Below are 27,106 nucleotides of genomic sequence, written 5' to 3'. Positions count from 1 at the left end.
GCGGGCCACGCCGGGATCCGTAACCATTCCCTCCCACCCTCCAGCGGATTCTTGTCGGCACAACTTTGAAACTTAAAACTAGACGGCTGTAAATCTGATTATAATCGTCCCTCTACGCAGTTCCGAAATGACTTCCCGAGAACACCCAGGGAACATCACTGGCTGCCCACGAGAAGGGCCGACACAGAACCTGCGCTCACCGGGGCTTCACCTGTTGGTTCAAGGTTGTCTGAAGGTGGGTTTGCTTGTGGTTTCCTGAAGCATTCTGGGGCGGGGGGGGGGGGGGGGGGGGCGGGGGGAGAGCACTCAGACCGGGTCTTGCGTACGCAAAGGAACTTGGACTTGTAGAGACCTACCCCGAAAGGCCGGGTGACCTACAGCTGACCCACCAGCACGGCAAAGTAGAAGCCAGACCACCATCCAGATAAAACAGGTTAAAAACCCCTGGAATGCAAATCAAGTATTTTTTGCTACTATAAACCGGGTCACATGTTCCATTCATCCTTTGCTTAAGGAGCTGACCATCCAAAATACGAGACATGTTTTAATATGCCCATTTTTATCACTGTCCCTTTTTAAACCTATGAGGGCCTTCCCATTTCTGCCCTTCTGGAAGGCGAGCGTCCAGGGCGGGCAGTGCTCTGCGTGCCCTTCACGACCAGGTCTGGGCGATGCTCCTGTTTCAAACGCCAGCATGAGGCCCCACGGGAGAGGCTGTCGGTGCGGACCCACTTCTCATCCCTCTGATTTTGTTCTCATTTAGTTCAGGGTCAGCGTCCAGGAAGGTCAGCGTTGACACAGGCAAGGAGCTGCCACCCAGCCACAAAGGCCACGGCCAGCGTGGAAGCAGGTGCACTTGAGCTCTGCTTCACGGCCAGCAGGTCACCAACCAAGGGTGACATTTTCAAAGACCCTTCTTCTCCAATTATTTGATCTTCTGGTGAAGAGAGAAGTTGGCCAAAGGCTTTTAGAGGCTTGAATAGATGATCCAAAGAAAATACTGCATTTAGGTGTCAAGAGAGTCAGCAGGTGTCCAGCCAAGAAGTCACACATTTATATGGACAATCTGGAGTCCAACACGGAGTGTGAATCCCGGAAACCTGGTCCCTGGATCTCTTTAAAGTGGTGCAAAGATTTGAGTTGGGTCTCACCTGTTTCTCTTCTCCGATAAAGGGCTGGGTTCGGTATTTGCCTGTTTGGTTAAGTGGGAATGAATGAGCCCTGCCAATGCCAGGCCTGGTGTGGGCTCATGGGCCACGCTGCCTTAGGGGAGCTCGGCGCAGGTGAGAGCTGGCGCTTGGTAAACAATCAGACAGACGGCGTGTCGCTGAGTACCAGGTGGGGATGTGCAAAGCAGGGGCACAGTCCTGGGCTGTCCGTGGGGTGGGGCTGACCTGGTCGGGGTCAGATCCCGAGATCTCCGGGATCCAAAGGTGAGATCTTGGGGATCCATGGGGGGAGTCAGCAGGAATTCCAGGCAAAGGAAAGGGGGAGTCTGGCCTGGCTGGAATTGGGGGAGCAGTTTGATTGGGGGCCTAGACGGTGGGAGCAGCGAGCCAGGCCCAGAGTCCGGGTCTTCAGAACGCTGAGTGCACAGGAAGGGGTTGAGGTGGTCGATGATGGGTAGCGGGGACAGAGGGGACAGTCACTGAGATGAGGTTCCGGACATCTTGGGGAGACAGGGTGGACCCGGTCCCACGTCTGTGGTCTTGAGAAGTGGGCGAGGGCACTGCCAGTGTGTCGCGACCTCAAACACCAGCACAGAGCAGGGTGGCAGGAGAGAACGAGGCTGAGGGTGTGAAGGACAGTGACCCCGTTGGGGACCACAGAGAGGGGATGCTCGCCAGGCAACGGAATAGTTGCTCCCGGCCTGGGGAGGCTGCACAGGGGCTGCCGTTCCAGATCACCAGGGACTTGCTGCGGGAGAGGGTGAGGGTTGTGCACGCAGGTGGGGGAGGGGGCGCAGGTGCGGACACGGGCGCAGGTGCAGACACGGGCGCAGGTGCGGAAGTGATAGAGGCGTGGCGGTGATGCAGCTGTGGACGCGAGGCGAGGTAGGAGCAGGGGTGGGTAGGAGGAGGAGAGAAGTGGAGGTGCCTGGGGGAGCGGGAACACACCAGGAGGACGAAGGCACGTGGAGCAAGCAGGAGGGGACCGGGTCAAGAAGAGGGTGACCCGTCAGCGGTGCCCCGGCTGCAGAGCAGGGAGAGGCCAGTGGGATGTGTTAGCAGGGAATCTCAGGGGACCTCTGTGGTGTGAGGGGCAGATGCAGGGGCCCGGGAGGCGCAGGAGTGAGCCCACCGTGAACGTGATGGGAGTTTCATGGGCCAGGAAGGTTGGGCGTCATGCGGGCTTCATTTTTCCTTAGGACACCTGAGTGTGCTCAAGACGGGCAGGTGGGGGCAGGCTGGGTGTGAGCGACAGGCTGGCGGACGGGGGAGGGGACACGAGGAGGTAGAACAGGGAGGCGGGTGGCAGGCAGAGTCCCCATGGGGGCTCAGACCTCAGATGGGGGCCGGGGTGGTGTGGGGGTGGGGAGACTCCTCCAGAAAACCATGGAAAGTGGTGTTTTAGGACATCGTCAGTGAAAAGACAAATCTGGTCCAGGCTGGCTCCGTCATTTTTAGATCTGTCCTGGGGCGCTCATCTCTCTTCCGAGTGTACCCTGCAAGCCTGTGCCTGCGGACGGAGAAGCCGGGGAGCTGTGGGAGGACGGCCGGAACTCGGGTCCCAGCTCCGTCCTGGGTGGCAAGACGCGGGAATGTGGAGGAAGGTCTGAACAGCTCGTAGTGCCCCGTCCAGAAGAACTCCAGTCCGACCACCCGCCTGCCAAGCACGGGGACTGGTCAGTGCGAGCAGATCTCAGATACCCCGTGGGATATACTCACCCTAAAGAAGTATCCGTTGCTCATCCGAAATTCAAAGTTAGCTGGGCAGCCCTGATTTTATCTGGCAGCTCAGAAGCAAGAAACAGGCTGTCTGCTACCCAGAGGAGCATTCACGTCAAGGACTGGGGCTGGGATCCAGACATAGGGGATTTAAGAGCGAGGATGTCCTGTTCTGTTCGTTTTCGCCGTATGGTCGTGTGGTTTCCGGCCATGCACTTCAGTTCAAAGACTCGTAGGACAGGAATGGAGAACGTAAGAGATTGCGTCCGTAAGAGTTAGGTCTGTCCCCTCGTGGAACAGAACCTTTCACAGGGAAGACGGCACATAGGCCCTTTTTGCTCTAACCTGGGAACCCACGTCTGCTCCCCTGAGGCCAGCGATAAAGACTGTGATGCCCACAGTGGCCCCAAAGGACAGAGGTCCACATCCTAACCCCCCAAACCTGTGACCGTAACCTCATGTGAAACAAAGGTCTGTGACGATCTAATTAGGTTAAGGGTCTCAAGACGAGATCATCCCAGATTTTTCAGGCACTACATCCAGGGACAAGCATCCTTGGAAAGAAGAGGAGAAACAGAGAGGGAGGAAGGCTGGAGTGAGGTGTCCACAAGCCAAGAGAAGCCTGGAGCCACCAGCAGGAAGAGGCAGGAGAGCATCTCCCCAGAACCTTCAGAGGGAGCACAAGCTCTTCTGACACCCTGAGTTAGGACTTCCAGGCCCCAGAGCTAAGAGAGAGTGAGCCTCTGTTGCTCTAAAGCCACTCAGTTTGTGGCCACCGCCACAGCAGCCCCAGGACCTTTACACGGCACCTGCCAGGTTCAGGCAACAGCCCGCTGGCTTAAGAGGGGGCAGCCTTCCGCTTAGGGAGCCGGTCCCGCCAGGAGACCCCCTGACGGGTGTGTGGAGTCCACCAGGGGGCGCTCTGCAGCTCAAATAGGTGCAGGAGACACTGCGCCCACTGGGCCAGGGACCACTCCCACCCCTGGCCGGGAGGGGTGCAAAACGGAGCTCAGAACCTGCCTGAGGTGGTGGGGGAGGCCACAGAGTGGGCCCAGCACACACTGGTGCGTCCCCTGCACCGTAACACTCAGCGCCCAGGCCGTGATCCCAAGAAAATCGCTCAGATTAGAACCGAGGTTGTTGAAAAAGAGTTACCGTCTTCCTGGACTGCTTCTTTCCGGACGGCCAGCTTTCTCTTGGTTCTTCTCACTTTCCCCGAGGCAGCCGGCTTTCCTGGCCCCGCGCCACACTTCGCCGAGTGTCTCTGCATGTTACTCTGTTGGAGGAACGAACATAGCGGGTCAGCAGCACGGACAGAATGCCATGTAGAATCCCACGGGTCAAGTCCTAGCCATTGGAAAGAAGGGAAACGTGCGCCGGGTATGTTCATTCATTCATTCATCCTTCCTTCCTTCCTTCCTTTCTTGGTACTTATTTACTCTACATTGAGAGAGCGAGCAAGTGCGTGCGAGTGGGGAGAGGAGCGGAAAGAGAGGGACAAGCGGACACGACACGGGACTCGATCCCATGACCCTGGGATCACGACCTGAGCCAAAATCAAGAGTGGGAAGCTTAACTGACAATGCCTGGTCTATTCTTGTACAAAAAAGGTGGCTTTTAAAAAAGGGGACCCCTCTGTTGTGTTTAGGTCTAGCCAAAAGTGAGCTTATTTAATATATATATATATATTTATAAAATCTGTATATTTATAAATATATATAGAAGTCCATGAGAAGACATTTATTCTTCTGGAATCTGTCTACTCTCCCAAGCGAGGCTTGATGTGGAACCAGAAACTGAACAGACTGTCCGTTTTGAGAAAATCCGTCACACCCCATGTGGGTGCCACTGCCCCGCCAGGCTCTCTCCCGACCGACCGTGCGTGGAGTTACTGAACGTACACACGACACTCAGAATCAAGAGGGAAGCCACAGGTTTCCCGGTCAAGACTATGAACGGTGCATTCTCACACAGGAACACCCACAATGACGTCAGCTAGAAATCTTTCACTGTTTGGGAAGTTCACATGGAAAGTGAGATCCTGGTGACAGGGAAGTCCACTTGCCGGTGACTCCCCCGACCCCGGCTTCAGGATGGTGCTCTGCCGGACTGTCCTGGATTTTATGGGTAGAAGGGGAAGGACTCATGTGCAAGAGGAGAGGGTTGGTGCGGGTTATTGAAACGTCTTCCATTTTGGGTTGGGAGACGATGGCCCAAGGGTCAAATCCAGTCGGCCAACTGTTTTTGAAAAACAAGTTTTCTGGGGGTGCCTGGGTGGCTCAGTGCGGTAAGTGTCGCCTTTGGCTCAGGTCATGATCCCGGGGTCCTGGGATCAAGTCCCGAATCGGGCTCCCTGCTCAACGGGGAGCCTGCTTCTTCCTTTGCCTCTGCTGCCCCCCCCCCGCTTCTGCTCTCTCTCTCTCTTGCTCTTAAAGAAATAAAAGATATATATGTATATGTATATGTATATGTATATATATATATGAAATTTTCTGGAACACTGCCATGTCTATTCATTTATGAATTGTCCGTCTGTGGATGTTTTTCTGTTACAGTGGTAGCTGGGTCAGAAACCGGTTTGCGAAGCTGAGAACATTACTTCCTGGCCCCTACAGGAGAAATTTTGCCAGTCCCTGACTTAGATGCTGATTCTGCACAAACGAAGCCTTCTGGGACCAAGGATTCTTTGGAGGATATGACGATCGCCGTGTCCTCTTCCCCAGCAAAGCCCGTGCTTGTGTCCACAAACACACAGGCTCCCTCCCAATCCACGAACCTCATGGCCGGTGGCTCTGGATGTCGGCTTTGGAGTAATGAACAACCAAAACCACACCGAGCTCCTACAAGGTAAGTGCGCTAAGATATTAAATAAACCAAGAGGACAACGAGGTTATTTAGGACTCGGGGCAGAGTGATAGGACAGACAGCCGTGTCAGAGGACTGTTTCTCAAGAGAGGAGGGACCCGCCATTTGAAGTCCAGAGCTGGGTTCCTCACTGGGGCGGAAGGACGCCCACAGCCCTATGACAAATTCTGGTGTGGAAACCGCTGCGTGATGAGGAGTGGCAGCTGGTGAAGGATGTACTTGCTAAAAATTAAATTGGATTCAAGTATCCAGATAGGTACATATTTATTTTTAAAGACCTCATATTTTAGGGCCGTTTTAGGTTCAGAGCGTAACGGAGAGGGAGGCATAATAAGATTTCCCTTATGCTCCCTGCCCCCACACACGCGCAGCCTCCCCCACGATCCGCGCCCCCACCAGAATGGGGGCTACTTTTGTTACAACCGATGAACCTACGTGCCCACATCAAAGTCGCCCAAAGCCCGCGGTTTACTCCGGGGTTCACGCTCGGTGTCGTTCGTTCCGTGGGTGCGGAAGATGTCCGATGACCGTGTCCATCATTCCGCACCCACAGATGAGCTGGGCTGCCCTCAGACTCCCCCGTTCCACCGGCTCATCCCTTCCTCCCAATCCATGGAAACCACTGTCTTGTTACTGTGTCCATTGTTCTGCCTTTTCCAGAATGCCCTACAGTTGGAACCGTAGAGTGCGAGCCCTTTTCCCTTAGTAGTAAGCGTTTAAGTTTTTCTCCATGTCTGCAAGGTTTGGTGGCTCATTTCTTTCCTTTTCTTTTTTTTTTTTTTAAAGATTTTATTTATTTATTTGACAGAAAGAGATCACAAGTAGGCAGAGAGAGAGAGAGGAGGAAGCAGGCTCCCTGCTGAGCAGAGAGCCTGATGCGGGACTCGATCCCAGGACCCTGAGATCATGACCTGAGCCGAAGGCAGCAGCTTAACCCACTGAGCCACCCAGGCGCCCTGGTGGCTCATTTCTTTGCAGCCTCGAATACTCTTCCATTGTCTGGATGGACCCGTTTATCCACTCACCTGCTGAAGAACGTCCTCGTTGCTTCCAGCTTTGGGAGATTATGAATAAAGCAGCTATAGACAAACGGGAACAGGTTTTTATGTGGATGTAAGTTCTCTACTCCTTTGGGCGAACAGGAGTGTGACTGCTGCACGGTATGGTAAGAGTTCGTTAAATTTAGAAGAAATCACCAAACTGTCTTCCAAAATGACTGCGCCATTTTGCACGCCCACCGGCAAGGCCCACGCACACCTGCTGCTCCCCGTCCGGGCCAGTGGCTGCTGTCCTCAGCGCTCTGGATGTGAGCCATTTTTGATAGGTGTGTGATGGGGTCTTGTTTTACGTGCATTTCCGAATGATATATGACGTGGAGCAGGTCTCATGCACTTACTTCACACCCATACACCTTTGGTGAAGCGCCTGTGAAAGTACTTGCCCATTTTTTAATTGGGTTGTGTGTTTTCTTAGGGTTGTGCGTTTTTTTTTTTTTAAGATTTTATTTATTTGACAGACAGAGATCATAAGTAGGCAGAGAGGCAGGCAGAGAGAGAGAGGATGAAGCAGGCTCCCCGCTGAGCAAAGAGCCTGAGGGGCTCGATCCCAGGACCCTGGGATCATGACCTGAGCCGAAGGCAGAGGCTTTAACCCACTGAGCCACTCAGGCGCCCCTTAGGGTTGTGTTTTAAGAGTTCTTTGTGCATTCTGGATCTCCATCCTGTATCGATGTGAATTCTGCACAACTTTCCTCCCTGTCTAGAGCTGGTCTTCTTAAGTCAGAGGTCATGCATCTTAGTGAAGGCCGGCTTCCGCAAGATTTCTGTCATGGATGGCGCCTTTGGTGTCATCTCTGAAAAGTCCCCACCCTACCCTCGATTTTCTCTTGTTATCTTCAGAAGTTTTATAGTTTTGCATTTGACATTTTGGTCTGCGATCCATTTTGAATTAATTTTGGGGAAGGGTGTCAGGTCTCTTTCTGGATTTTTTTTCATGCAGATTCGAGTTCTTCCTGCACCGTCAGCTGAAAAGATGGTATTTTCCCCATAGCGCTGTCTTTGCTCCTTTGTTGGAGATCTCAGCGGGCGGGAGGTGTGGGTCTGTGTCTGGGCTCTCTGTCCCACGGACGTGTGTGTCTGTTCTGTCACCGGCACACAGTGCCCTGATCACTCCGGCTTCACGGTGATCTTGAAGGCGGGCAGATCCGTCTGTAGCTTAGTTCTCCTTAGGTCCTGCGTTGGCGATGCTCGTTTTTTTGTTTCCCCACGTAAATCTAAAACGATTCTGTTGGTATTGGCAAAATAATGTGCTGAGATTTTTTTTTTTTAAGATTTATTTATTTTGGGAGGACACGGGAGGGGCAGGGTCGGGGGGAGACTCTCAAGCAGGGTCCCCGCTGAGCACGGATTCCCGGGACCCTGAGATCACGACCCGAGCCGACGTCAAGAGCCGCTCACCTGACTAAGCCACTGGGTGTCCCTAAAGCGCGGGGGTTTTGAAAGGAATCGCATGAATCTGTAGATCAAGTTCTAAAGGACTGACACTGGGACATTGTTTTCTTATCCATAAACATGGCCCGTTCTTCTCTCTTTATAAGGTCTTCCTTTGATCTCATTCATCAGAGCATTTTTCTTCTCCATTGTAGCAAATCTTCGCGGGTCTTTCATAGAATTTCTCTCTCTCTGCTCACTTTTTTTTTTTTTTTAAAGATTTTATTTATTTATTTGACAGAGAGAGATCACAAGTAGGCAGAGAGGCAGGCAGAGAGAGAGGAGGAAGCAGGCTTCCTGCTGAGCAGAGAGCCCGATGCGGGCTCGATCCCAGGACCCTGGGATCATGACCTCAGCCGAAGGCAGAGGCTTTACCCCACTGAGCCCCCCAGGCGCCCCTCTCTGCTCAGCTCTCGCTGCTCGCCCGGTCTCGTGTGCTGTCGACTTTATCCACGCGCGCCCTCAGCGTGTTCTTCCGGCTGTTTTAAATTCCAGGTGGTTCTGACACCCCTGCCTGCTGTTCTGTCTCTCCAGATTGTGACTTTTTTGGGGGGGATGCCTTGTAATGCTTTCCTGATAGCTGGACTTGATGCCCCAGGGGAAAGGAGCTGCTGTAAACAGGGCTTTGGTAAGCGGAGGGGAGGTGGGGGAGGGGCGTGTTCTGTAGCCCGTGAGCAGGTCTCCCTGTGTCCGTGAACCGAGCCTCTGGACCGTGAACCTCACAAGTTTCTTGGCTTTATTTTCCACCTCAGGTGCGACCCGATGGCTCTCGTGGGCTGGAGTCGGGGGTCTCCCTTCTGCCAGGGCACTTAGCTCGGGTGATATCCCAGTGGGTGAGGCTCTGGTGAGCTGGTTTCCCCAGAGGGAGACCTTGGTAAGGAGAATAGAATGTTCTGGGGTGTTTCAGATCCCTTCCTCCCCTCCTTCCTGCTGGAAGGAAGCAGAAGCGGATTCTTTTTCTGATTGTTCACTGTGGGAGCCTGGTCGGGCTCCTGGTGGTAAGACTCGCAGTGCTGTGGGGCCCCTGTGAGCGCGGCTGCAGTTTCTAACTCTCAGATGGTCCCCTGAGCCTCCAGCAAGTCCTCAGTCACCGTTCAGGTCTCCCTGCCCCTGCGCTGGTTCCCGTGGAGGCCTCTGCCCGGGAGTCCCCGCTCTGGGCGGCCTCGACTGTGTTCACCTGTCTGTCTCCATTCTCCGGGCCGGCGCTTGGCCCCGTGTCCTCCCCTCTCCTACAGATCCTACAGGAGTTAATTTTTCAATCTATTCAGGTGTTTACTTGTTGTCAGGACAGAGTGGAAACTTCCAAATGGAACCGAAAATGGATTAATTTTTTAATAGTTTTATTGAGATTTAATTCATACACCGTACAAGTAATCTACTTAAGTTGTGTAACTCAATGGTTTATTCCTAGCGTTGTAAAACCGTCACCACCATCAATCTGAGAACATTTCCGAAAGAAACCCTAAGCCCTTAAGGGTCACTCTCCATGTTCCCTCCCCCAGCCCCTGGCAACCACTAAGCTACTTTCTGTCTCTGAATATTCTGGACATTTCCTAGAAAGGGAATCATAGAATATATGGCTTCTTTTAAAGTTCACCACGTTATCAGGTGCATATGTACCTCATTCCTTTTCATGGCTGTGTAATATTCCACTGCATGGATGTACAGTGTTCTGTCCATTCATCAGTCGATGCACATGCCGGTAGTTTCCACTTTTTGGGGTTGTTTGTGAATGATACGGCTATGAATTTTGTGTACAAGTTTCTGTGTGGTCCTGTGTTTTCAGTTCTTTTTAGCATACGCTTAGGAGTGGAACGGCTGAATCGTATGCTAACTTTATGTTTCACTTTTGGGGAAATGGCGACTGTCTTCCAAGGTGGCGTCACCATTTTCAAATCCCACCAGGGCTATAAGAGGGATTTGATTTTTTTCACACCTTTTGTCATCTGTCTCCTTTGACTGTAGACCCCTCAAGGCTGGCCGTATGTGTTCCCACTGTGATTCTGCTCTGCATTTCCCAAGCAATGAACAACGCTAAGCCTCATTTCACACGCTCACAGGCCATTTGTAGGTCTTGTTTGAAGAAATGTCTGTTTAGGCCCTTTGCTGGTTTTTCACTGGGTATTTGTCTCTTCATCTTTAAGCTGTAAGAGGTCTCTTATGTAGGCACACCTCAGTTTACCACACTCTGCTTCACTGCACTTTTAGGAACTGCATTTTTTTACAAGTGGACAGTCCGTAGCAGTCTTGCACTGAGCAAGTTTACGGACAGCGTTTACACTTTGATGATTCTCATGACATTTCAAAATTTTCATCGTTCTTGTGTTTGTTATGGTGATCTGGGATCAGCGATTATAACTTGCCGAAAGCTCAAAGGATGGTTCGCATTTTTTAGCTGTAAAGTATTTTTAAATTAAGATCTATGCTTTTTTTTAGACGTAATGCCACTGCATACTTAACGGACCACAGCACAGCATCAACATCAACTTTCACGTGCAACGGAAAACCAAACATTCCTTCAGCTCCCTTTATCATGACATGTGCTCTACTGTGGAACCGAAGCCCACCCTCTTTCCAAGGCACGCCCGTATTCTAGAAGCAAGTCCAAATGCAGTTTCTTGAATGCAAGAAGAATTTTCAAAACTTCTGATTGTATGTTCCGAGGAATTCTATGAGGCAGACTCATTCTTTCTCTGTTTCCTGGTTCTTCACACTGAAACGCAGAGTCTTTACACTGCTGACTCTTTACAGTGTTAACTCGGTATGAACGCAGCTGTGTTTGGAGCGTTGCCACTACTTGTATTCGAAATTCTGAACTTGAGTATTAATGCTCTGGAATTACCCAGAAACACACAAAGGGAAAAGAGAAAGCTTTCTCCCCATGAACAGGGTCAACTTCAGATCATTCAGACACTTTTACAAAAGCTAGCCAGGAGCACATACATGGTCTAGGGATCTGGTCCATCATCTGTGCTGGTTTTTCAAAGGCCACAAATTCTTCCACACTCTTCCTTTCAAAAAAACCCCCCATCCCCCACTCTTGAATGTGGGCTGGACTTACTGATTTGTTTCTAATGAATACAGGTAATGGGTCACTTTTAAAACTAGCTGACAAAGGGCGCAGTGGCTTCCCCCTTGCTCTCTCCCCCTTGCTCGGGGTGGTGAGGAACAGCCCAATGGAGAGGTCCATGTGGTGAGGAACTAAGCCTCCTACCAACCGCCAGGGGAGGGCGCCATCTTGGAAATGGAGCCTTAGGCCCCGCCAGGGCTTGGATGAGGCGGCCCCCGTGGACAATAACCAGGCTGTAACCTCATGAGAGATGCTGAGCCAGATCCACCCAGCCAAGCCCCTCTCAAATTCCTGCCCCACAGAAAATGTGCGGTAATACACGTCTCTTGTTTTTTTAAGCCACTAAGCTTTGAGATAACTTGTTAGATGGTGACAGATCATGAATGCAGCGCCAAAAAATAAATAAATGGAGGACTAAAGGTATTTTTTTTTAAAAAGGTATTTCTTAAAGGATTACCAACAACACTTTTCTAAGAACGTCTCTGAGATGTGCTGAAACCTGCATCCTCTCTGTGAAGCAGCCTAAATCTAATTCACAGGAACAATGTGAAAATGTTACGCCGAAAGCAGGCGTCCTTGCCGATTCTGGGGAGTAGGAGAATTCCCTAAAACGATCTGCAAGATTTTCTTTGCAGAACTGTCTTTTTTTCCTCAGAAGGGAAGACCACACTTTCCTAAGATTTTCAAGAGCTCGGTGGCTCCGAAAAGCTAAGAACCACCTCCCCCAGGCAGGACAGACGCTGCCTTCAGCCCTGGCAAGTTTCTATAATTGGGTTTAAACTCCCCGAGTTTCAGCTCCTGCGAAACAGAGGAACCTCTTCGAGGAGGATTTACTGGGACTTAAGTAAGCTTACCCAGCGGGAGAAGCCTTTGCCACACTTGGGGCATCCGTAAACGGCCGGGATGAAACTGGCGTCGTGGTATTTCTTGAAGTGCGCATTTAGCAACTGCTTCTGCCGGAAGCACTTACTGCACGAGAGGCAGGTGAATGGCTTCTCCCCCGTGTGGGTGCGGATGTGAACGGTCATATGACGTTCCTAGGAGGGAAGGCGAGAGAGACACGCTGCTGAGCAACTCACGTAGACATTTTCATCCTTGACGTTATTTTATACTTTCCCCCTCCGTCCCCAGCGAGCAGCGCAGGGTGAGGAAAAACGGCGGCGCACACCCTGTCCGGGCGGCGTTCCTAGAGTGGAGCAAAGCCTGCCCCACCAGGAACCAAACTGGCCCGCATCCCCACTGCCAGGCCACCAGCGAGCTCCCAGCAGGTCCCACAGCCCCTCCTGGCCTGTGGTGGAACATTCCTTGGGGAGCAAAATGATAATCACTAGGACAAATCTTACTATCTATTTAAAAGCATAAAAGTGATCAAAGCTGTTCTCAGTGAGGAAATAACCAGAATTTTTTTTAAAAGATTTTATTTATTTATTTGACAGAGAGAAATCACAAGTAGATGGAGAGGCAGGCAGAGAGAGAGAGGGAAGCAGGCTCCCTGCTGAGCAAGAGCCCGATGCGGGACCCGATCCCAGGACCCTGAGATCATGACCTGAGCCGAAGGCAGCGGCTTAACCCACTGAGCCACCCAGGCGCCCCAATAACCAGAATTTTTAACCAAGATTTAGATGAGTATATCATTGGGAGAAGCAGGACACAAATACATACAAAGTCAAGCGAAAGACCCATTTTATGTTTTATTTAAAATGCCATGGCCTCGCAGAGGAGACACATGCCCACTTCTAGGTTCCTGTTTGAAACTCAACTGTGTTTCTCCAAGACTCTCTCTTATGAGTTCTCTGTTCCCCACAGGCCTTTCCTCGCACCCTCCTTCCCAGACAGTGTGGCCCTGGAGGGACGGAGCGACCCTGTCCCGGGAGGAGGGTGAGAGGAAGTGCGCATGGGGAAGGCGGTCCTGTTTGTATTCCATTGCAGCCCCGTCCACTGACCTATCTTGTACTTGGAGGGAATCTTTTACCTACATGAATGATTTTGTAAAATAGTGGACTGATTGGTCATCTGGCAAATCTCAGTTTATTGAGTTATGCAGAGCTTCCAACTGTTGACACATTTCAGGAAGCTCTATGAAGAAATGCTTCCTTAAAATCGCTCCAGTCTCGTTAGAAAAGTCTTCAGTGTTAGCAAGCTGTCAAGCTCCCGGTGGTGGAAATACAAATTTCTAATTGTGTATTTCCTCTTGACAGCTGAAATCAGATCTTTGGCAACACATTTTCCTGGAAGTGACGGACTCGTTTTATTTACTTTCAGAAAAAGGGCAGAGTGTTGCCAAACGTCTGAGACGGAAGAGGCGAGTCTGTCGCTCGTGTTTTCAAGTGGGAGCAGTGGTCCAGGGAAGAAGGGGTCCAGGCTAGTTGGGCTAGCAACTCGGACAACCCGCTGGGCACTTTCCTCCCCACTGCCGCCGGGTTTCGGGAGACCGCAAAGAGAAAGCATGCATGGGGAGGAAGGAGCGGAGGAAGAGAGATTTCTCGAGCAGACACCTCGCTGAGCGTGGAGCCCGACTTGGGGCTCGATCCCACGACCTTGAGATCATGACCTGAGCCGAAACCAAGAGTCGGACGCCTCACCGACTGAGCCACCCAGACGCCCCTCTCAACCATCCTTTTAAGAACCGTTGCTGGGACATGTTGGCCCACGGCTGCTCTCTGGTTATTCTGAAAGAACGACTGTTCCGTATTTTCACGGTGACAGAGGACGGCCTGCAACGCTCCCGTCTTGCACACACCACGGCCTCCCTCTGCCTCCCCGAATAGCCTGGGACCTCGTACCTGCTTGCAGGCGTAACTGCAGTGTTCACACTTGAACCTCTTCTCGTTCTTGTGAGTCTTCTGGTGCTGAATGAGGGCGTAGCGTTCGTGGAAGGCCGCGGAGCAGCAGCGACACTTCAGCTCTGTGGCCTTGTACGTGTGCAGGTTGCGCAGGTGGACACCTGAAACAGAAGGGCGGGCGCCAAAACCGTGTGATTTCTGCTGGCTGCTCTCCTGAGCCCTGTGTCAGCGCTTCTCGGTCTCAGCACTGCTGGCCCCGGGAGCTGGTTTCTGCTCGGGGGAGCTGTCCTGGGCACTGTGGGGAGTTCAGCGGCATCGCTGGTCTCCACCCAATAGATACCAGCAGCATCCTTTTCCCCCAGTTGTGACAGCCAGAAGACCTCCAGGACTTCTGCCTCCCGGGGAATGAAATCCTTCCATGCTGGGCACTGCTCAGAAGGCACCTTGTCCTGGCAGGTCCACGGATCACCCCTGCACTAGGCAGGGAGGTCCCGCGGAAGCTGCGGCACAGCAGACCCAATGTGGTCACTGAACCAAGCGCCCTGAGAACCTGATCACCGTGTAGGCGGGTTTTCAGGATAATGTTAAGGCAGTTTTGCATAACAAAGATAGGACCTCTCTAACCTCACTTAAAAAAAAAATTGAGATGTTCTGTTAGAAGTCGATGCCCTGCTTTCTTCCTCTGTTGTCACTGACCTAGGACGTGCAGTGAGGTCTGATTAGACGTACTTCTGAATACTTTCTATCGAACTGAGTCCCATGCATGGTGGTCTGTGGCCCTTTGGGGGAGAGGCTAAACCCCAATGGAGAGCTGGAGGAGGTCCACCTGTGATGTGCTGACCCAGTCACTGGGGAGCCTGACCTCCCCGACAGGGGCAGGCAGGAAGACTTCTGGAGATCGCAAAGCATCTCACCGGGTCCAGGAGGGCCCCCCCCCCCACCGAGATGAGGCGTAACCTACATCATTTTGTTGTGCTGGGAACAGACGTGTAGCCCTTGTGCCCTAAAAAGTCCCACTAGGCTGTGTTTTGTGGCATGCCGGTAACTATACTAACGTAGACAGAACGTTCCAGATTTTTAGAAAAACGTTAAGGCTCCAAAAAACCACCCTCACTTTTCCAGAAATGTTCTCAAACTGTGCACCTCATCTCCAGACGTTGTCCAGGTGAATCCGTGACTTAAACTTGTGCTAACATGCTCTGAGCATCACGGTTTGTTACACGCTTTGGCAAGAGAAGTGAGATCAGGGAAAGCGGGAAGCCCAGGATTCCCGGAACGAAGGAGAGAGGCTCATCACTCACCGTCTCTCCCCTGCTGAGCCCTGCCCCGTTTTCCGTGGGGGCAGGATCAAACCCCGACTCCTAAATCTGGCATTCAGCGTCTCTCACGGTGCGTCCCTTTCTTGCTCCGTACTGTCTCGTGCCATGAAGAGGGCGTCCCATGTCACGACAAGGATGTCGGGGCACAGACTGGCCCCTTTTATTGACGTGAGTCCCCTAAGGGGAGGGCTGTTTGGGTTCTCCCTGTCACAACCTCAGCTCCCGGAACGTTTTAGGGTCACAGGAGGGGTCTAAGAAAGGTCCGCACAGTATCACTCATGAGAACTTTAAGAGTCAGGCCACCCAGCTCTGGGCACCTGAGCCCCACCTAGCTTAGGGGACCGTGGGGCAGTTCACGCTGTGTCTCTAAGCCCCTCCATCATTGAAGCCCCTCCACCGTCTCGAAGACCCTCCACCATCTGTAAAACCAGGCTCAATGTGGAACAAAACAGTACCGGTGGAAGTCCTTCAAGAACTAACATACGTGTGACCGACTGCTTAGCAGGTGTACCCGGAAGTGAACGGGCTTAGAGCCACGAGAAACAAGCCATGGAATTGCACTTCTGCCATTTCGCCACTAGATGGCACCACAGGACCGCTGGGAAAAAACCCTCCTCAGCAGCGAGTCCCGCAGACCAGGAGCCTGCCTATGGTCAGGCCAGGGCTCCACGGGTTTCCAGGCTGTGCCCCCTAAGAGCCAACCAGTACCGTCCCTAAAGGAAGTTCATGAAGCCAGACACTCACGCAGGTCACTCTTCCTTGCGATGACGGTGGCGCAGTGCGGACACTGGTACTTGGGGACATTCTCGCTGTGCTTCTGTACGATGTGTATTTTCAAGGTGCCACTCTGGGTGAAGCGAGCGTGGCACACGTGGCATTCGTACGGCTTCTCGCCTGTGACACGGACGACAAAAGTGACCCTCTGCACGGTGGCTTCGACCAGCAAACCGGGATCCCCTCCACAGGTCCCTGGAGCTGATAGCCGTTCTTTCATCCCCGAGGCTCCTGTCTCAACCCCTTCCTTGGACATTTAGCCACACGACTGGAGCCCGAACATTACGTCAAGCACAGCCTGTAGACAGGGGCTCAGACAGGCGGCTCTCCCACCATCTGGGAGCTACTGGTCCCCGCCAGCCGCCCGTGCCCACCCTGGTCTACAGAACTGAGGCATACACATAAACACAGTCTTCGTACAAAGAATATACATAAAGCAAGGGCTACAAATACCACCTAATCCACTAGTCCCACTTCTGGGTATTTAGTGATTTGGAAAGATACGTGGCCCCCTGGGTTTCCTGCAATGTGACTGACAACTGACTACTTTACTGAACAACAGTTCAGTAAAGAAGTGGTGCGTATGTCTATGTATTTATACATAAAATGGGATATTGCTCAGCCACCAAAGAAGAATGAGATCTTGCCATGTGCAATGACACGGGTGGGCCTAGTGGGGGTCACACAAGTGAAAGATTCAGGCAGAGAAAGACACCGTTGGATTTCTCCTAGACGTGGGCTCTATGGAACAAAACGGGCAAAACAGACTCATCGACGCAGAGAACTGGAGGTGGCCAAGGACAGCGGGGTTGAGGGACCGGCCGACAGGGGAAGGGGATTAAGGGGTATGAAATTTCAATTATAAAATAAACAGGTCACAGGGATGTCCAGCTCGGCTCGGGATGTGTGGTTGGCGGTTCCGTATTCACGTCGTGTGTGTCAGCTTGTGCGGGGGCAGAAGGGGACTTACGACGAGCATTGAGTAAAGTGTGTGACCGGACAGTCCCTCTGTTGTACCCCTGAAACGAGTGTGTGTGTCCACTACAGGCCCATGAAAAATAACTAAAAAGGAAAGTAAGTGCATGAGGAAACCAGCATGCTTTCCGTTCTGCCTTACAACGGGAGGGTCAGTGAAGCAGGGGACAGACATCCTCGACGGCAGCCCCGGAGGCAGACACTGGACGGTGGTCCACTCCCCGCCCCCTGTGGGCCCCCCGGGGCTAAGCACACACAGAGGGGCCGCGTAACTCCCCAGAAAGGATGGAGACGCCGGCTCTGACATCTGTGCCTCCCACGGACCACCAGGAACGTTCTGTCCCGGCTCCCGTGCCACGGGGACGCCGGGCCGAACCTGCTCGCCCTACCTGAGTGTGTCCTCATGTGCCTCTTCAGCTTGTAGGTGTCCTTGCTGGCGTAGCTGCACAGAAGGCACTGGAAGGGACGCTCCCCCGTATGCGAGCGGATGTGACGCTTCAGCTTGCTGGCCTGGGAGACAGACGAGGGGGACGGGGGACGGTCAACACTTAACGCGTCGTGAACGCCTCCTGTGAGTCAGCGTCACAGAAGATCTGGAAATCGCTCCGACCGTGATGTCCGTGAGGACTGCAAGCGCCCAACACGGTGAACCAGTCGTGACTTGATTCCCCCCACCCGGGGTGATGTTTTCCGTCTGATGGGCACATCTGAGGTCCTCGGTGGGTGAAGAGCAGTAATTTCAAGAAACTCTCAGACCCACCGCACGTTACAAAGGGAAGGCCCAAGTCTGGGGTTCTCGTCTCGGAGGCAGGTGGAGATCCGCGCGCAGAGGCCGGAAAATGAACATTCACGTAAATAAGGCGGGGGCCTTGAAACAGGGTCTTTGATGGACCAACAACCTCCCCGGGAAGCACTTCACAGAGACGGGCTGTGTGGGCCCTAAATGGTATGAGTATTTATGTTTCTTTAAAAAAGAAACTTTTTTTTTTTTGACAAAGACCACAAGTAGGCAGAGAGGCAGGCAGAGAGAGAGAGGAGGAAGCAGGCTCCCCGCTGAGCAAAGAGCCCGACGCGGGTCTCGATCCCACGACCCTGAGATCATGACCTGAGCCAAAGGCAGAGGCTTAACCCACTGAGCCCATGCAGGCGCCCCAAGAAGAAACTTTTAAGTAAAAGGAAACAACTTCTAATTTGATTAATTATACACCCCAGGCAATTATATAAAAGGTAAACCGCATATTCCCTCTGGTTTAATCATTTTTCTTGTCTGTTTGATCACCTCTTAGAACTGTTCTCCTGTACGCTCTTACTGCAGGCCCTTATCTGCCTTCAGCAGAACACGGGGCCATCAGCCACCCTTGAGCGACCGCCGTCAGAGAGCCGGTGTCGGCCCTGGCTCTATCTCGGGAAAGCTATGCCGGGTCTGGCTCCCGGTATGTGCCGAGCGTGCATAAGCCTGGAGAACATTCCGAGAACCACGGAAGACTCAGACGGAAAATAAGGTGCAAACGGAGAGCTTCAGCTGAGAATTTTAGAAGCAAAGTGGATGTCTTCGAGTATATGAGAAGGCAAAAGAGAAAATTTTAACAATTATAGCGGGAAATGTTTGGTCAGTGGAGAGAGCAGCACAGGCCGCTGTGGGCAGAGCTGTCCTCCGTGGCTCCCAAAGGAGCAAGGGATGAGGGGTGTTCACGAGCTTTCAGGGGTGTCATCATCTGCCCACAGCTTGGACATGTTCCTGCAGGCCCCAGTGTCAAGAGACAGGGCGGGGGGAGCTCAGGTGACTACAATGTCCCCTGCCCCTTGCAACAGAGCAGGAGGGCAGAGGCAATGGCAGTGGCCAGGGTCCCTACATCGAGGCCGACCGCTCCTCGGGCTGCGTGTGGATGAGACAAGACGGCTCCCTGCCGACACGCAAGCTTGTGCTGAGAACCCGCAGGGCACCAACAAGGGGGGCGGTTTGAGTCTCGGAGTCTCGGACAGCTTTGGGCTTTGAAACCTTCACTGCGTGTTCCATACACAGCCACCACCTTTCACTCCGATGACAAATAATTTTTAAAAATAGTAATAGTGGGAAAAAAATTCTTGGAACCAAATCCTGACCCCGTCTGTGAGCTTCCCTCATTTACGAAATGGGGTTGCGTCATGTATGAAATCCCAGCCCTCCCCTTTAACTCCGTTCCCCGCAAGTGTGTGATCCGTCCCCAGATGGGCTCGGACCCAGGACCCAGCGTGCATGGAACGGAGAGCCACGCAGCCCTTCCCAGTTCCTCGTAAGGAACCGGCTTGGCAAAGTAAGTGTCGCAGGCGGCTGTCATTTCATTTGGAGCGTGGCTGAGCCACGCGGAAGGTATAAACAAAACGATCTGGTTGAAAGGACCATAACACACCACCAAGGTTTGAGGAAGGTGGTCTTCCTGTGCCTGAGAGGGGAAATGGGCCACATCTGATTCTTCCCGCAAGTTGCCTCGTATCCGTCCGGGTTCCACTGAGGAAAGGCCCAAAGTTGCAGTGAAAACTCTGATTGGTTCTGTGTTCCGTTAGAGCAAACACCCTTGGATTTCGTAGAATAGAGTAAATTCCATATAATACCAGATAGGACTTTCTAACACATTGGGGAAACATTTCTCAAGTACAAGTAATTTCATTTATAAATTTGTACTGTACTTTTGTTAACTGGTAATCAAAGAAAAAAATTCAGTTTTCTTTCTTTCTTCCTTTTTTTTTTTTTTTTTTGAGAGCGAGATCGTGCAGAACTCGCAAGGAGGGGTTGGGTGGAGAGGGAGAGGGAGACGGAGAATCTTAAGCAGACTGCACACCCAGCAGGGCTCCATCACCCAACTAAGAGATCGTGACCTGAGCCAAAACCAAGAGCCAGACGCTTGACCTACGGAGTCAGGCGCCCCTCCAACTTTATTACACCCAGAAAATAGAACGAGTATTACTTCCTGCATAGATTTTGTATGAATAATACCTTTAGGGAAACTTACTTTTGTAAGAGATCCTATTACCGTTAACTTAACTTTCATGTCGACTTCTTACTAAGAGCACCTTGAAGCTTCAAGCATGTGAATAGACTTACTTCCACGCTGGCGTACTTGCACAGGGAACATTTGAAGGGCTTCTCGTGCGTGTGTTTGTAGCGTCTGTGTCGGACCAGTTCTCCGCTGGTGACGAAGGCCATGTCGCAGTCACCGCACTTGTAGGGCCTGGTTCCTGGAAAATCCCACAGTTTATCGTATTAAACAAGACGCAACCACACGTTCTCGGAGGAACTTATAACCTATAAATTAGACTCAGTTTCAGAATGCTTTAAAAATTAAGAAGAGGCCCTTTAAATCACAAATACCCCAGACATTTAGGAGAAAAATCTTTGTAACATTTGATGTTTTGAGGCAAAACTGAAGGAAAACTAAATGTTCAACATGTTATTTTAATATGCCAATAGGTAGATTTCGCATTCATGCGTAAACATGAACACTTATCCTTGATGGGAAATCTCCTTCTCCTCCGGTTTACCTGTGTGGGTATTGACATGATTCCGCAGAAGAGTGACGGTGCGGAAGGCTTTCAGGCAAAGGTGACACATATGCGGCTTTTCAGCGCTGTGGGTTTTCATGTGACGATTAAAACTCGAAATTCTAGAAGAGGTGAACATGCAGCTATCACAGCGGAAGGTTCGCTTTACTTCTGCAAGGAGAAGAAGATAAAGAGTTTGTGTATTTGTAGAAATCTTCCTTGAGATGTTCAAATTTCATGGAAACACACTGAAGTAACTTGGCACATCCTTTTTTAAGCATCATGGGGTGACTCAACAAAACACATTCCATGCAAACAGCACTCAGAAGACCTGGGGCAACTCTAGTAATAGACCAAGCAACCTTAAGACAAAATCTGTTACAAGAGACAAACGAGGAGATTATACAACAACAGATCCAATCCATCACAAAGGTGGAACAATTATAAACATATACGCACCGAATAACACAGCCCCAAAATACCTGAGGCAAAAATGGACAGAGCTGAGTGTAGAAAGAAGCACTTCAGTAACAGTGGGAGACTTCAACATCAGAGAAGACAATTAGAGTATCAGTAAGGAAACAGAAGATTTAACGCTATCAACCAGATATGACCGATATCTACGGAACACTTGACTCAACAACAGCCCAACGGACATTCTTTGCAGGTACATACAGAACATTTCTCAGGAAAAACCACGTTTTAGGCCACCAAACAAATACTGATAAATTAAGGGCGCCTGGGTGGCTCAGTCGGTTGCACATCTGTCTGTCTTTGGCTTGGTCATGGTCTCAGAATCCTGAGATCGAGCTCCATGTCAGGGTCCTGGGATTGAGCCCCACCTTGGGCTCCCCACTCAGCGGAGAGTCTGTTTTTCCTTCTCCCTGCCCCCTGCTTGTACACACTCTCTCTTTCCCTCAAATAAAATAAAATCTTTTTTAAAAAGTCAATAAATTAAAAAAGCATAGAAATCATATGCTTTCTGACCACGATGACATGAAATCAAGAATCAATAAAAGAAGAAAATTTGGAAAATTCATAAACATGTGGAAATTAAACAATGCAAGTGACCAGTGGGTCAAAGGGGGAATCACAAAGTCACTGTGGAATACTCAGCCGAATGGAAGAGAAACACCACATACCAAAGCCTACAGAGTGCAGCCAAAGCAGTGCTCATAGGGAAACTTTTAGCTGTAAACACCTACACTAAAAAAGAAAAAGCATTTCAGATCAATAACCTAACATTACACCTAGAGGAACTGAACAAATAAGAGAAATCCAAGCTGAAAGCTAGCAGCAGGAAAGAAATCATGAAGATTGGAATGGACATAAGTGAGGTGGAAAACAACGAACTGATGGCAGCAGAAGTGGGTTCATTTAAAAGATCATCACTGACAAATCTTCACCGAGACTTGCAACCAAGAAGCAAAAGAGAAAAGTCAAATAAGCAAAATCAGGAAGGGAAGTAGAGACAGGACTATCAACTGTACACAGGGGTAGAGGTTATAAGAGAGTTCTTTGAAGGACTGTATGCCAACGAACCAGATAACCCAGTGAAATGGAAAATTCCTAGAAACACACAAACTACCAACATTGACTCAAGAAGAAATAGAAAATCTGAATAGATGTTTAGCAAATAAAAAGATTGAATCATCAATCAAAAAACTACCCACAAAGAAATTCCCAGGACCAGAAGTCTTCATTGGAGAATTCTACCAGATGCTTAAAGAATTAACATCAATCCTTTTCAAAGTTCACACACGAAAAAGGAGGGCAGTTCCTAATTCATCCCATGAGGACAGTGTTAGATACTGAAGCCAAAGTCGGCAAAGGAAAACTATGGACCAATAAGGTTTATAAATATAAATGGAAAATTTCCAATAGAATACTACTAGTAAGCCAAACCCCTGTTTATTAAAAGGATTATGTACCGAGACCAAGTGGAATTTATCCCAGGAATGGAAGCATGGTTCAACACAGATAGCCCATCAGCACAACACACCATATAAACAAAAAGAAGGGGAAGAAAAACACCATCATCTCAACAGATTCAGAAAAAGCACTTCACAAATTCCAGCGGCTTTCACGATACGACACCCAACAAACTTGAAACAGAAGGTTAATGGGTTGAGTTGTGATCCCCCCGAAGATACACTGAAATCCTAATGGCAAATATCCATAACGGTGACCTTACTTGCAAAAATAGGGTCTCTGCAGATGTCCTCAAGCTTATAATCATATTGGATGAGGGTGGGGATGACTGGTGCCCTTAGGAGAAGAGAAGAAACCCAGGGAGAGACACACAGGGGGAGGGAGGATTTTACGGGACAACAGAGGCAGAGTCCAGTGACACATCTATGAGTGAAAAAAAAAAAAAAGGCTGTGATTGTGACAATGCCAGAAACTAAGAAAAAGCCTGGAACGCTTTCCTTCCTAGAGCCTTCCAACACCATGATCCCGGACTTCCAGCCTTTGAGACCGTGAAGGAACGCCTTCTATCCTCTAAGCCACCCTATCCGAGGTGTTTGTGGCAGCGGTGAAAGGAAGCAAAACTGAAAAACGGGCAAAGGATTTCCGTAGACCTTTCTCCAGAGAGAACCCATAATGGCCAGAAGCACATGAAAATAGAACACCTTGAAGTTAACGTCTCACCACCTTCCTATGCCATGATTAGCGCCAGGGAAACGCAAATCAAAGCCACAATGGGTTGCTCTTTATGGCCATTAAGACGGCTCTAACTTTTTTTTTTTTAGTGGGAAAGAAGTGTTGGCAAGAGTGTAGAGGCCCGGGAACCTCTTGCACTCCTGGGGGCAGTGTAAGTCGGTGCGGCTGCGGGGGGACCCGGGAAGTCCTTAAAAACTGAACAGAGACTGACACATAGACTGATCATCCGACCCCAGCAATTCCATTCCATTCCTCCACACGCGTCCCAAAGAACAGGAGGGCAGTGCGCAAGCAAGGTGTACACGCTTGCGCCCAGCAGCCCGACTCACGCTGGCTAAGATGCAGACACAGCCCAAATGGTGACGGATGGACAGACGCGTACACGAAACCCGCGGTGTCCCCACGACCCACGACCGTTCAGGGACGAAGGACCGAAGCGTTGGTGATGCTCAGTGAAGAGGTCTGGACACAGAAGACCATGAACTCTGTGTGTCCGCGACCACATACGTGTGTGTCTGAGACCAAGTACGTGTGAGTCGAGTCCATTTAAATGAAGCATGTAGAGAGGACTGCTAAGTGGGTACACGTCTCTTACTGTTTTAGATTTTATTTGTTGACTTATTTGGAGAGGGCATGAGCAGGCGGGAGGGGCAGAGGCAGAGGGAGAAGCAGACTCCCCACGGAGCAGGGAGCCCGACATGGGGCTCGATCCCAGCACCCCGGGAATCATGACCTGAATCAAAGGCAGACGCTTAACCCACTGAGGCACCCAGGCGTCCCTGCGGCTCACTTTTCTTTGGGGGACAGAAAAGCGACTGGAAGTATTGGGGATGGTTGCACACAATCGTGAGTAGATGAAAAATAAAACGAGCTGGGGATTGGGAATTCGGGGGCGTGATCTCTTGATTTAAATACACAGGAAGGACGATGTAAATGTATATACATTACAGCAAAGATTGCAAACTCAGCTGCCTACTGAAGCCAGAGGCCACGAACCCGAGTGAATGACTCGAGCCACACGAAGGGAGAAGCAGCAGTGACTTTGGAAACGGGAGTCCCCCCCCGGCCCCGGACACCTGCTGCTGGGAGGAAACAGCCACGTGTGGCCAGAGAGGACTTTGTACAAATGAGCTAGAAACTGAGATTTGGGGGGTGAGCTCTCTTGCTTTAAATAAGAGAGAAACTAGTATTTTCCAAAAAGCTAAAAAAGGTAATTTTTGAGGGTCGTCACGCTGTAGGCTGCCGCCACACAAGCATAGTTTTAGTATGACTCGAACTAAGCTTCAAGGTGCTTCCTATCCTGTCCTCATCTCCGTCTCGGAGCACCCTCCCGTGGAGCTGCCCACCCTCGCGCTTCCAGAGCTGCCCACGGACCGCTTCCAGCTGCCCGGAGCGGGGATCCCCGGTCTTTACGGGGTTCCTTTACGGGGATCCCCGAGTCCTCTTCCCTCTCCTCACCTAAACATTCCCTCCTTACAAGATGCCTCCGCTGCCTTCTGGACGTCACTCCTTCGTCAGGCCCCACGGCCCTTGCCCTCGCCTCCATCCGGCCTGCGCCACTCCCCCCCACCCGGGGCCGCAATCGGGGGGCGGATCAGAGACCCCCTTCTCTGTGCCTACACGGAACATTGCAGGAGCGTCTTTACTCTGCTTTAAAAACATTCGTGTCCAAGACGCCAGCTCTTTGGGATGGATTCACAACCTGGAACATTACTTCAACATTTCTCCCATTTCCTGGCAGCTTGAAAGCAACTCAAAGTCAACCGCAGAAAATCTCAACCACCACCTCGGGCCCCTAAGGAAAAACGGCGGCCCCCTCGTGTCCACCATCTCCTGGGCTACGAACTGGCCTACCCTTCGCCTTTTTTGTTTTTTTTGGCGAGTCGGCTTTGTCAGCGTGTCCTTGGCCGGATGCGGGCGTATCTTCCTGTCCTTGCACGTGCAGGTTTGAAATGGTCAGCACGATTTCGTCTCCTCCTTCATCTCCCGGGGTCGCCTCCACCAGGAACAGCTGCTCTCCCGCCTGGGGCTCGAACCTGCCTTCAGCCCGCAGCTGGTCCTCGTCCTGGCCTTTCTCAAGCTAACAAATGAAAGTGAGCCTCTTACATGCGCTCTCTTAAGTGACATTCGGTTCGACTCTTTGCCTCCATGAAACCACAGAACACAGAGAAAAACACAAGAATTAAGGCAGCACAGAAGATCATCTATGGCCTCACAATGCTGACGCCATCGTTCTTAGGCATCCAGGGCTCAGGGATGGAAACAGAGCACTGGTTTTTGAAGCCACAATGCGCCTTGTAGTGTCCTCCTTGGCGTGACTTTTTAAACTCTTAGAAAAGAGCAGGAGGTCTTCCAGGATTTTCCCGGGGCAGCCTTTTCACTGTGTGTAACTGACACTGCAGCTTCTAGCTCCCTGGTCCCTACCTGACCATGCACAAAGGGCAACCAAGAAAGAAAGTTCAAGTTGTCTGAGTCCTACCCTCCACCCCCCACCCCCCCACCCCCCAACCTGCCCCCCCCTTTCCCCTCCCACCGAACCCGCCAACTCCCAACCCGCCAACCCCCCTCCCCCCCTCTCCCAGGGTCTGTTGCTTCACACCAGCCCTACCTTCAACAATCCAGAGCTTTCCGCCAGGCTCACCACAAACTTGCTCTCTTCGCTGGCCCCGGCCAGGCCGCTTTCCAGAACGTGCAGCTCCATTACCTGCATCTCCTGCAGCGAGTACACTTCCTCCTGGAGGCTGATGGTGACACATGGCGGGGCCCCCTCGCCCAGCCAGAGCAGGGGCTGCGGCCCGCCGCCCTCCGGCTGGACGGTCACCTGCACGCCGTCCTGGGGCTGCGGGCTGAGCCAGCTGACGTCTTCGGAGAAGTGCACCGTCTGCAGCGTCAGAATGTGCTTCTCGCTCTCCTGCGTGGTGAGCAGCGGCTCCTGCTCGCACTCCGGCCCCTTGGCCTGGAGGGGCCTGTAGGGGCACAGGGCCTGCCCGTCTCCGGGCCCCGGGGGCTCCCTCCCTCTGCATACTCTGTCTTCCTCCTCCTCTAGTAGGACTTCTGGGACCAGCTCCGGTGCTTTGATTTTGGTAAACTGCCCCGAAGGGACAGAGATCTCAGTCTCTGCCATGGTGACGTGGCCTGTGTGAGAAACCAGAGAGCGGTCCCGGTAGGGCCCAGGGGGGTCGGACCAAGACATGACAAGGTCCTGGCCTCCCGGGAGTCGATTCCGTCTAGGCCTAGATGAAACAAAGCCTAAACAGAGTTTAGGGAAAGGCAGGAGTTAGTACGGAAGATTCTAGAACTACTAAGTTTGGGCCTGGGTAGGCTTTTGGCAAATGCACATTTCAGGCCTAGCAAGGTGGGGCGCCAGCGGGGTCTAGGCCAGTGCATAAGGCTGGGCCAAGGAAGCTGGGGCCTGAGTGGGCTTTCAGCAAATGCACATGCTAGGACCAGGACTAGCAAGGTGGAGACTGGGCAAACTCTCCACCATTACACAGCTCCAGACAGCGCCGTCTGCACCACGCGGCTGGTGAGCCTCCAGCCTCCAGCTCCTGCAAACTTACCCCAGCAGGCTTCAGATGCCACACGCCCACCCTCTGGGCCTGGGGACGCCCCCACTCCCAGCCCCTCCCTGACCCCATGCCTCCCCGCCAAGCCTGGGACCTCTCCCCTGGGCCCCACCCGCCAAGTGGGAGCAGCCTGCATTCTGGAGGGGGCTGGAGTCTAGTCCCTGGGGCGGCCCCTCACCCGGGAGGCGTGGCCT

General features: G+C 51.7%; 1 protein-coding gene across 1 annotated transcript; it reads right to left on the bottom strand.

The window, feature by feature from the left end:
• Positions 1 to 155: 155 nt before the first annotated feature.
• On the bottom strand, positions 156 to 26,470 carry CTCFL (CCCTC-binding factor like). The gene is made up of 10 exons (XM_044262577.1): positions 25,955 to 26,470; positions 25,201 to 25,411; positions 20,683 to 20,853; positions 20,246 to 20,379; positions 17,553 to 17,673; positions 16,159 to 16,308; positions 14,096 to 14,256; positions 12,167 to 12,349; positions 4,044 to 4,164; positions 156 to 265 (listed from the first exon to the last, which is right to left on the bottom strand). Exons 1-10 carry the CDS (start codon positions 26,468 to 26,470, stop codon positions 156 to 158), a joined length of 1,878 nt encoding a protein of 625 aa, XP_044118512.1.
• Positions 26,471 to 27,106: the final 636 nt, after the last annotated feature.

This window comes from Neovison vison, chromosome 8 (genome assembly GCF_020171115.1).
Source record: "Neovison vison isolate M4711 chromosome 8, ASM_NN_V1, whole genome shotgun sequence".
NCBI classification, from domain to species: Eukaryota; Metazoa; Chordata; class Mammalia; order Carnivora; family Mustelidae; genus Neogale; species Neogale vison.
This window is presented reverse-complemented; position numbering and strand designations above follow the sequence as displayed.